Genomic DNA, 12,558 nt, shown 5'->3' with positions numbered 1-12,558 from the left:
ATACTCAATTCCGAAGATGAAGTTTGATGTTTTACAAATCAAAATTTCCCAAGTTTTCACATGAGTATTTTCTATAGTGAGGTTGCTATTATACTTTCAAATAAAACATATAATGTTTTGCAATATTTTAATTTGTATTGTATATGGATTTGTAGCTCTATGAATCAGGAGAAATGTCAAAAATATCTACGATTGAAACCTTCTAGTCTTTTATTCTACATGTAGCAAACAAAATGTTATAATGAAAAATGCAAAGCAATTTTATTCAAGTATAACTATGAGCAAATTGAACGATTTACAGCAAATCGTAAGCACTAGCATCAAAGAAATATACTAATTTAGGTAGTGATTTTCAGTTTGCAATGAATCATATTGGTTTGTTGATGCCGTGGTCGCTGTTACAACATTTGACATTTCCAACTCTGTGTACGTATCTGCGTTTGATTGATTTGTACCAGACCGATCCAATTTTTCTTTAGATGAATTCTTTGCTGTGGTATTTCTGGTAAGAAATAATTACTTTTTTTTTTCTTTTTAATGTAGAATGTTGTGTTTGATCAAAACAAAATAAATCTGCGATGAAATTCTCTATATTCTGCAATATGGATTTATAATGTATTTGAAGTTTATTATTAAATAAAATATTGAACTTACCTTCTTATTATATTGAAGAAGTGTACGTTGAGCATCACTGACACAAATGCTATCATTACAAAAATCCCCAAAGATATTTGGAAAGGGAGATTTGATGGGCCTTCTTGAACTTCAAAGACCGAAAAGAAAATATGTTATTCTCTGCATCCACGGAAAGGCAAAAATAAAAAAAAATATTAGTTTAAAAAGTAAACATTTTTTTGGGGAAAACCCAGCTTAAATAGATAAGAAGGAATAAAGGTACCTACCATACAATCGCTCGATCTTCATGAATTGTCATGAAAGACCAAATCATATTTTTTAAAAAAATATTGAAACGATACATTCTTTTTTTGTAAATTAGCAAGAATGTTTGAAACATTTAACGATATATCAAGTATCAAAATCGAATACTTAAATTTTTATAAGGTTTTGTATTTTTGAAGAGCTGATCAGATTGGTTGTACATGTATATTATAACATTGTAATTTTTTGTACGGCTATTGTGATGTCAGCCATATCACATATGCAAAAAACATGTATTAATTACTAAGTGTGTAATAAATATCAATATTATGTGTCTTCAAATGGCACAAATATTTTCAGATGGTAGAACTTCGGTGGAAGAGGGTGTTGCTAAAACGCAGAACGGAAAACGGAAAGGAAAGCGGAACGGGAAACGGAAAATTTTTTGTCAAAGAAATAACATAGATTCAATATAAATCAGATAAAAGAGCAATATTCTTGTTGTAAAAGTCATTTCTAATAAAAATAATTGTAAACTATTATATATTCATGAGTCATACACACCCTCCGTGGAAAAAATGCTACTGAAAGAAATCCCCCCACACACACGAAATAGGATTTTCGTGTTTAGGAAAACGATATATCCCCCTTTTTTTGCTTGTCAAATTTGTTGTTTTTTGGAAATTTTTTTCTGACCCCCACCCCTTCTTTCAATTTGTTTCCAATGTCAATGTCTGAAATGACAAAAATAACTAGTTATGCTATTCAGATTATGCACACAGTCTCGAATTCGCGAGTCATGAAAGGGGGTGGCAGTTTCGGGTCTGCGTAGGGGCCCACAGCCACATTAAAAATTGATTTATTAAACCTTATGTACACTTTGGACACAAAAAGGGGGGCAGTAAAACAAACTCATTTTTACGGGGCCATTCATTTAGCCCCCCCCCCCCAAAAAAAAACAAAACATGCACACATATGTGCCGCAAACAAACAAAATTTAACTGCAATGAATGCAAAGATTCTGCAGTCTGCATTATATCTACCACAACTTTGTCTATCCACAAAGACTCTTTTTTAAAATAAAATCTTAACAACCATGCAGTGTGTATAAGAGGTGTTTATTCGAGCTTGCCGTAAAGGTTTGTACGGAAGCCCGTTGGTGCCACGTACGAAAAATATTTTATTTGGCGGCCGCCACTTATTATTTGGCGGCCGCCACATATATATCTAGCGGCCGCTATTTATTATTTGGCGGCCGCCACATATATATCTGGCGGCCGCTACTTATTATTTGGCGGCCGCCAATTATTTTTTGGCGGCCGCCACTTATATATCTGGCGGCCGCCACTTATTATTTGGCGGTCGCAACTTAATTATCTGGCGGCCGCAACATAAATTATTTTGCTAAAGGTGAGTGTTATTGGATTTAGAAGATGGATGTTGACACAACCGCTGCTTATTGATAAAAAAAAGTAAATGATAGAAAACGAATTCTGAAATATTAAAACACCATTCTTGGGAATCCAAAATGCAAAACTTTTTTTAATTCTCAACCAATCATAGCTTACAACAAACCCCATGATTTATGCCCGTGACCCCTGATGAGACTTCTTGATAATCGAAACTCTCTACAAATACTTGCATATTTAAATCAAATATTCATCTGCTCTATGCAAAAACATATCTACTAGAAGTGTTGATTTGAGTGTTGGTTCATAATAAATCTCATACAAGTTTGGTTGATTGATGTTGCTATTATATTTTTACACTGTATCCACCTATAACCACACATTAAAACATGCGCGCGCATCAGGAAGCCAGGTGTAACCTGGTTGCCGCAATATAAATTATGTGGCGGCCGCCAAATATTATGTAGCGGCCGCCACTTATTATTTGGCGGTAGCCACATAATTTATCTGGCGGCCGCCAATTAAATATGTGGCGGCCGCCAGAAAAATTATGTGGCTACCGCCAAATAATAAGTGGCGGCCGCCAGATGTTATATAGCGGCCGCAAGATAAATTATGTGGCGGCCGCCACATAATATATAGCGGCCGCCAGAAAAATATGTGGCGGCCGCCAGATAAATTATATGGCGGCCGCCATAAAAATTATGTGGCGGCCGCCATATATTAAGTGGCGGCCGCCAGATATATAAGTGGCGGCCGCCAAATAATAAGTGGCGACCGCCACATAATTATCTGGCAGCCGCCAGATATACAAATGGCGGTCGCCAACTAATAAGTGGCGGCCGCCAGATTAAATAATTTTCGTACGTGGCACCAACGGGCTTCCGTAAGTTCTCACCCTTTTTGTGAATATCATAAATGTAGTAAGTTAGTGTAAAAAATAGTACTGAAAGATATTGGGAGTTGGAAATTATCCCCCCTCCCGAATCAAACAATTGTTTTCTTTTTGTGTTTTATCCCCCCTCCCGGATCTACGGAAGCCCGTTGGTGCCACTAACGAAAAATATTTTATCTGGCGGCTGCCACTTAATATATGGCGGACGCCACATAGTTTTTATGGCGGCCGCCACATATTTTTCTGGCGGCCGCTATATAATATCTGGCGGCCGCCACATATTTTTCTGGCGGCCGCCACATAATTTATCTGGCGGCCGCTATATAACATCTGGCGGCGGCCACTTAATATTTGGCGGCTGCCACATGATTTATATGGCGGCCGCCACTTATTTAATTGGCGGCCGCCAAATATTTATCTGGCGGCCGCGACTTATATATCAGGCGGCCGCTACATAATATTTGGCGGCCGCCACATAATTTATATGGCGGCCGCCAGATAACACCAGGCTTCCTGAATCGCGCGCATGTTTTAATGTGTGGTTTAAAAGGTGGATACAGGGTAAAAATTATAATAGCAACATCAATCAACCAAACTTGTAAGAGATTTATTATGAACCAACACTCCAATCCACACTTCTAATAGATATGTTTTTGCAAAGAGCAGATTAATATTTGATTTGAATTATACAAGTATTTGTAGAGTGTTTCGATTATTAAGAAGTATCATCAGGGGTCACGGACATAAATCATGGTGTTTGCTGTAAGCTATGATTGGTTGAGAATTAAATGTAGTTTTGCATTTTGGATTTCCAAGAATGGTGTTCCAATATTTCAGAATTCGTTTTTTGTCATTTACTTTTTTATCAATAAGCAGCGGTTGTGTCAATATCCATCATCTTAACCCAATAACACTCACTTTTTGCAAAATAATTTATTTGGCGGCCGCCATATAAATTATGTGGCGGCCGCCAGATATATAAGTGGCGGCCGCCAGATATATATGTGGCGGCCGCCAAATAATAAGTAGCGGCCGCCAGATATATATGTGGCGGCCGCCAGATAAAATATTTTTCATACGTGGCACCAACGGGCTTGCGTACGGATCAAACAATTGTCTTCTTTTTGTATTTTTTGCTTGTCAAATACTTTTCAAGTTCGTTTACCCACCCCCTTTTCAAATTTGATTCTATGTGACTGCTATATTAGCGACTTTTGTAAATAAGAGACTGAGCATGACAAAATCAACTTGTAATTAATAGTGGGGGATTGAATGTGTACAAGATATATCGTTTATGATAAAATTTGTGTTTTCCGTTCCGTTCCGCTTTCCGTTCCGCCGTTTTCCGTTCCGCGTTTTAGCAACACCCGGTGGAAGACGATCCACGATTAGGTCGAAAGATGATTATAGACGAAAACCTTAGGAATGTGAATGAAAATGACAGACGTTCAAGAAATATCACTTGTTGGGATTAGTACTGGAACTGTACATACAATCTTTACCGAAAATTTGAACATGAGCAGGATTTCGGCAAGGTTGATTATTGACCGAAAATGATAAAACCAAGCGTGTTCGAATGTCCAGGAATTTCCTTAGACGACACGCAAGTAAAGGAGACACTTTTCTGGAAAGGATTGTCACCAATGAAACATGGCTTTTTATTTTGACCATGAGACAAAGCAGCTATCGTCTGCTTGGAAAAGAAAATTTTCTCCCCCCCCCCCCACCAAAAAGCGAAAGTCCGCCAATCTCATCTAGGAAAAATATGATTATTTTCTTGATGGACATCCAAGGCATGCTACTGATCCAGGCTGTCCGAGCCAACCATCAACGCAGACGATTATTCAAATGTCAGTTTTAAACACGAGCAAATTAACTAACACGAAATATACATAATATTAAAAAATGGGCTGAATGTAAAAAGGTGTATTTCAAATTGTTGCAATAATTTTTTTAATAAGGGAAATTTTTTTACTTTTTTTTAGCAAATTATTTATTTATTTTTCTAAACTATTATCTCTTTGTGGATATCGCTGGTAAATTTCAAGTAACCCTTAACTATATAACCTGATATCTAATTTAACAGGTTATTAGACGAGATCTCCTTCTGCCGTACAGAAAGAACGGCCAGGTAGAAACTTGGCAGAGAAGATCTTGTACCAGAGATAATGCACTTGCATATCGAGCTGAATCAATAATGCTAGAGCTTGATCGTTTTGGTCTCGATAAAGTTCAACATTCTCCTTAAAGTCCTGATTTGGCTCCAATGGCCTTTAAAGTCTTCCCTGTTGTGAAATCAAAGCTTCGTGAAAATATTGACGGTCTGAAATACCGTATAAAACTAATTCTTTAGTAGCTTTCTTGGACAAAAAATCGAGTGGATAAGGCGACAGAAACTTTGTAACAAACACAAGGGGGGGGGGGGTCTTTTAAAAGATGTTAGCGTACATTTTTATGACGCTAATGACATCACAGATATTACGCCAACACTGCCTCATTACTCCAAGATATATGCTAATTCAGAACGCACTAGTGATGGGAAGTTGTGATACCGGGTGCATTTTGAAATGAAATTTTGCAAGTCATATTTAAGTTAACAAATTATTTCAATAACATGTGTTACTTTTTATTTGTTTTTTTTTTCGTCAAATATTTTTTTTTCTGTGCAACAAGTCCGCATAAGTTTTGAACACCACTTCTATAGGACAGCATCACAGTGTAATACGTAAATCACTTTTAAGGGGACGAAGGATGTATGGTCACGTGACTCAGTTTAATTACGTCATAATCTCTTACAAAATATGTAGAAAACAAGATTGAAACCACATTATTTGGAAAATGAAATGACTGTTTGTTTGAATTCACCATCTTGTATAAAATATCAAAATACATTCAAACTTTCTTGCAAATATTTTCAAATTACGAAATAGATTGATCCACTCTTCTGTTTCCCTACACTGCGCGTCCAACGAGTCGCTGGTGTCACAGTGGATCTTAGTGCAGTAAGATTATATACAAGGTAAAACACGGGTAGTATTATATCATAAAAACGGGTCATGATCAGTATATGATGGATATTTTATGAATTACAGAACACAAAAAATATTTTTACATGGTTGTTGACGGTAATATATTTTAGTTATGTCTTACTGAGCTTATTTCGCAAATGTGTGACGTCATAGTAGGGTTTTCCCGTACTCGAGAAATGTAAACATGACAAGTTTTTCTCATGCTCATGTCTTGTTTAACTATGCCTTGTGCAATATTGAGCTCAGCTTCACCAATCGATATTTTTTGCAGTTCATCAATAACATAACGAACTTGCATTTCGACGTAATTTTTCAAATATTGAATCATAGGATTTTTTGTAAATTGATTTTTTGTCGTTTAAGTTGTCTTAAAAAGAACGTAATTTTCCGTCTTCAGATGCAGTATGACAAAAGCATTTTGTTTTTCGAATTTATAACCCTATTCATACTCTGAAATATTTTAAAAGACACATGTTCGCTGACATATTTTTTATCTATGCTGAAAAAATTCTATTATGGACCGAGTAATGGGCCTAGAAATACGGAGAATCAAAACCTCGCTCAGACACTGTGGGGCATAGTATTTGTCACCCAATATCTCAGAAATAAATCTAGAAACCTATTGAAATATCTGCTTTAAGGTATGTGGGACATACTAAATATTAAGAAATATACAAAATATGAAAAAAATTGAATGACAGGTATTTTTTCAGCTAAAGGTCCTTCATCCCCTTAAAGATCAAATCCAATTGTTTTAAATTGTCTTACGTGTACTTTAAATGCTTACCGCAAGTGTGATTGACTGTTGTATCTACTGTTTTAAAAGTATTAACATCAGGAGGTATTGTAGTCAGCAATATTTGAGAACTGTTCTGACGCATCATTGTTGTTGTTGATGTGTCTGTGAAAGATTGTGTGCTCGTAAATGTCGATGTTCCACATTCAACTTTCAATATTCCATTTCCTCCTTTTGAAACACAAAAAAGTAAAGATTAAGTGGTATGGAATTTGTATGAATTCCTGATGATATATTGATGTATGAAGAAATATAAACCTAACATACAAAATTTGTAGATTGTGACGACTGCTTTGTCTATGTGAATATTTTTGACGTTGGATGCAGAAATAAAATGAATCTTTTAATATGACTCACTTTAAAAATTAAAACATTATAATTATTTATTAAAGGTGTTAAACAATCAATTTTTTTTTATAAATATCCAAAAAATATCTACATATATAATGTTATTCAAGTTTGATGCTGTATGTTCAACTTTCATAAATGGACCTTTCAAAATATCAGTATTGCTAATATATCATAATACGGAGTATTATAGTATATGAATATAAAGAAACAACCAGCTGAACATATGTCCGATTTGGCTATATGTATATCACAATATAACAAGAAAAAAAACCCAAAACAGTGGATGTGCAAGGACAGTTCAATCATCAAAATATAGATCAAAACACCGCATTTGTATGCATCCATTACAAATGATATTAGATTTATCTGCAAGTAGAAAATTGTAATTGGATTAGTTGACAATTTATTTGACAAAGGGTTGTATTATGAACACACATGTATATGGAGAAATATGTTTACTCCCCTACGGTACCTGATCGCACGCTCCAAAATTTAAATTGTTTGACTTTTGACCTTGAAAACTGTTCGTTTTCTCCACATATTCATTGATAGAGACTTGTAATATTGCAAGTAAATAACTCACCAGATATTCTCTCGCAAATTTTCATATAACTCTATTATTTAGATGAAAAGTTAGAAAAACACCAAAAACATGTTTAAACCGAAAAGAAAAAAATGTACGGGGGTGCAGTTCGATAGTAATTCCATAATTACAGGGTTTTCAAAAGTGCACATTTATTCTAATTTCAAAATCGCTATATATTAAAATAGAGGTTACGGTTATTGTTTTGTGCAAAAATTAAATCGTTTAAAGCTACTTATCATCAAATTAAATGCTTAATTTTAAGTACAAATTGCTTAATTTGCGCCTTTCTAAAATGTCTCTCTAATCCAAAATATATTTGTGTAGCCTAACATACCTCAGAAACTATTAAACTTAGATTTCAAATCACTAACTAGTACAATAAGTAAAAAAATAATAAAAAAAACCCACTAACCTCCATTTTCCTGAAAGCTTAGACAGTGATAAAAAATTTTCCGAGAACTCTCTTGTTTGTAGTCAGCTTCCACTCTTAACGGAAGTGTTTTCATAACTTTAATAAGTGCCGATTCAACATTCTGTTGACATTCGAAAAGAAAAGAACTGTGTATTCTCACAAATGCATCACACGGAGATACAGTAACATCTGCTCTCACTAACAAGTCACCATCAAACGCCGGGATCACAATGCAGGTACACGGTTGATTTATCTTTGTAAAGTCGATATAAACTTGTGTTCCAGATTTTGACATTGCATCACAACTGTTTACCACAATATTTGGTGCTACAACGGGAAATTGAAAATATATTTATTAAATAAATAATAAAAACAAGAAGAGTTGTACTGGAGAATTGGTTGAAACGGTAGTATACATCTGATACCTTATTTTCCCTCAAATTCATTGTTTTAATTAAAAAAATAAAAATTGTTGTAAAATAAAAAAAAAGTTAATATGCCTTTTAGAATTACACAATTTTGCACACATAGTAACAGAGAGATTCATCAAACCACAGTGAACGTCTGTATGTAGGTGTAGCAGAAGATTCATCCGAGAATTTATGCATTGTACCATCTACATGTACATGTATTTTGCTACATGTACATGTATGGACAAAATTCTACATGTAAAAGTATCAATTTAAGAGTACTTTTTCGAGTAAAGGCTTCTTTATTCACTGTAGGTTGCACTAAATGCGTTCATTTTTCTAAATGACAACACTAATCAATATAAAGAACAAAATGTTTGTGAATAAAAAAACATTCATATAGGGTGTAAAATTTAAAACATCTACTTTTTAAACATTGGCGTCGACGGATAAACTTATAAGATAAATTATGCAAATTAAAATATTACAGTATGTAAAGGACAAAGGTAAATTTCCTTTTGCTTTCTATTTCAATTAATAATTCGGTGACAATTAGATTGTGTAGCTCAATTATCCTAGTGAAAGTCTCACTTTGTATTAAATTGCTAAGTAATTTGTTGGTTCTTTTGTTTTGGGATCAAACCCCAACCTGTTATCTTTAGACTAGTTGATAAGAACTTATAGATCATTGAATCTCATTATTGTAGTAAAAATCCATTGCTAATACAGAAGAAAATTTATATATGGTACACGTATGTAAAATACTATTTTTAGAAGAGTCCGTAGCCCTTTTGCATTATGTTTTCAAATGCTTTTAAAAAAGTATTCCAATGCTTATTTTTCTAAATGGATTTTAGTATAATTCACTAGAAGAATAAGTTTATAAAAATATTAAAAAGCATGTTGTGGCGACAATCGTTCAATTTTTTTTATATATAATAATTATATGTGTAACTCTTTACTTCGCCATTCTAGAGTTGACGCTCTCACCATTGAACCACGTGCACATGGGCTATCATATGTGTTTTATATACTATTTTAAGACAAACCTGCATAATATACTAAACAAATAAATGCACAATTTAAAGAAGAACCATTAAACTTCGCATAAAAATCGTTTAAAATTTTATTTTAGAAAACAAATTTATTGATTGAATGTATCTTTCAAATGGTCATACCACAACTTTGAAAAAGTAAAACATTAAGCTACAAAACAAACTATTTGATACGTTATCAACCACTAATCAAGGAATTCTCAATTGGGCTTTTATTTTTCATAAATTCTTTTGAATTATTTAAGAAGTTAAGGACAGGTGATACAAATCAAAAACGGATGCTTGGATTGGTAGATATATTTTGACCCAATTTCATTGCAAATAAGGCAAATAATATATTTCTAGAATATAAAGAAATTCTAAACCTTCTGTGACCTTCAAAATTCTACCCTTCTGACACCAACTTTGAATAGAAAATTCAAAAAACTACGCGGTAAAACTTATTCATTCATTCATTGAACCAGGGTTGTCATTTTCAAAATTTTTGACAAAGGTTTGTTTTTATCATCTGTCCTTAATTCAGAACTTTTTTAATAAGTCAAATTGAGAGATAATTTACAAGTATGATTAAGAAGAGGCCCCCATGCCTTATTGGTCACCTATCATTTAGCAACTTTCCAACAATTGAATTTGGTTCGTATTTTTAAGAGGCCCGACTATAGTTTTATTGTATGAAAACTACAATAGCAAAACTCTTCATTTTTATACCATTTATAACCAACATTAACTTCAGTGTACATTCAAAGTTTGGGGGAAATCTATCGTCCTGGTATTTTTGAGGGATCATCTCAAAATACAGGTACATTTACTATAATTGGATTATATAGGAAACTGCCAATTTTTAGCAAATTATACAAATATCACAATAAACATTTTGTTCAAACTATATTATTTGATGAGTAATACTATATTATACAATATATGTAAGAAACACAAAATTCTACCATCTTGTTACCAGAGGGGGCATCTCAAAATGCAAAACATCAGCAAATTAAACTATTTTTATACAGTATTACAAAATATGATATACACAATGGATTCACATGAAAACATAATAAAAATATTGGAGATATTCTCAAATTTCTATATTTAAATTTCAAGAGCGTATGTTTATTACTTTTTCTTTTATAATAAAATATTTATTACCCTTTCTTTAAGAGCTACAGATTATCATAACGTCCAAAACACACTGCAACGACGTCAACCTACCTACCAATTGCAAAATCGGTTAAAAAATCAGTTATATCAATTTATAATTATATTTTAATGCCTATAACTTCTTAATTTTGTTTTATTTTAATAATTCAGCTAAAAATGTTGCATTGAAACGCGTAAATACTCTTCATTTTACTGTGATGCGCGAAATATTGTGCAATGGAAACTATAGTCGACCCCCTTAAACTGAGGCCATGAAATTCACAATTTTGAAAGAGGCGTCATTGCTTATCATAAATATAAACTAAGCATGCTTACATTGGTTACTTAATACCCAGAGGTAGAGCAGAGTTACAAAGAGGAAATACATTCTTCCTACAACCAGTTGTACACCACTGACCCTACATTTCAATATTTTGGAAATTTTATCATAAGTTTTATTTCATCATTTATGGTGGATTATCACCAAAGAGCATATTTCAAAGCATTAATATTCATTTTCAGACTATGTACCCCCAGTACCTCTGACCCAGAGGCCCTGTTTTAACCAGTTTGGCACCTTTCTTCATAATAAATATGTACTTAGATCATTGGCATAATATCCAGGAGGAAAGGAAAAGATTTCTAAAGAATTCATGCATTTCCACTTTAAAAATATTTAACCCCGCACTTACGTCAGACCCTCTGACACAGGAGCCCTGAAATTCAGAAATTTGAAAGAGGCATCCTTCCTCGTCATAACTATGTTGGGGATAAATAATGAGATGGTCCAGTGTTGAATAGCTTAGAGAAAACATTCTCTCCGAAGGCCGAAGATAGATATATACATATATCTACAGAACTGTACTCCATCGACCTCTCTGGAATTCATTCAAACTTAAATTAGTACTCCCTATGATACAATTTTCCGAAGTCGTGAATAAAATTTCTTTCGTGACAAATATTTTTGCTTGGAAACTGGGACTACATTTTTTGGCGTCAGCATATGAGGTACCGACATGACTTTAACTGACGAATCAGTTGAATGAGTATTGCATTATGGGTAACTACGGATGCTTCATAAATTTTACACTTGAAAGAAAGGAAAATCTTATGGCGATCGGAAAGGCTAAAAAAAAAAAAAAAAAGAAAAAACAGTTTTCCATCCATTTTGCAAACTTAAAGAATTTTTTAATTCTATTATTTTCATGCTCACAATGACAAACAATTCATTTGTTAAATAAGTGGTGGAAATCTAGGTTTCTCAAAGTCATACTGCAAACCGATTTGCGTCTGTATTTCTTCTTTACTTATTACTAACAGTGAAAACAATTATAAGTATAGATTCCCTGGCAAAAACACGTGATCACGAGTATAGTTATGTAAAAACTGTTTTGTCCATTTAAATGCATAAGAGATGCTGCTCGTTTTCCTAACCCTTGAAGCGCTGGTGTTCTGAATTTGACACAAACTACATTGTATTTACAGTGGTCGGAACGTTATTGTTGACAAACCAATCGTGTAGAATCGTTCGTGTATCGTGAGTGATCGGTCGTGTAACATGCGAGATCGTTCGTGGATCAGACTCAATCGTGTGCGTTT

At 33.8% G+C, this 12,558-nt stretch overlaps 1 protein-coding gene across 1 annotated transcript in view; it reads right to left on the bottom strand.

Annotated features, from left to right (window-relative positions):
- Positions 1–322: 322 nt before the first annotated feature.
- The window catches only part of LOC134242302 (uncharacterized), a 50,235-nt gene continuing 37,999 nt past the window's right edge, over positions 323–12,558 (bottom strand). The window contains exons 5-6 of the mRNA XM_062724386.1: positions 655–763; positions 323–502 (exon numbers count right to left, since the gene is read on the bottom strand). Of these exons, the coding sequence (XP_062580370.1) occupies positions 334–502; positions 655–763 (278 nt within the window). The 3' untranslated portion in view covers positions 323–333. The remainder of the gene's footprint in view (positions 503–654; positions 764–12,558) is intronic.

This window comes from Saccostrea cucullata, unplaced genomic scaffold, assembly GCF_032062105.1.
Source record: "Saccostrea cucullata isolate Sc308-1 unplaced genomic scaffold, CSIRO_AGI_Scuc_v1 ctg2550, whole genome shotgun sequence".
In the NCBI taxonomy this organism is placed as follows: Eukaryota; Metazoa; Mollusca; class Bivalvia; order Ostreida; family Ostreidae; genus Saccostrea; species Saccostrea cuccullata.
Note: the sequence above shows the minus strand (reverse complement) of the source record. Positions and strands in the feature narration are given on the sequence as shown.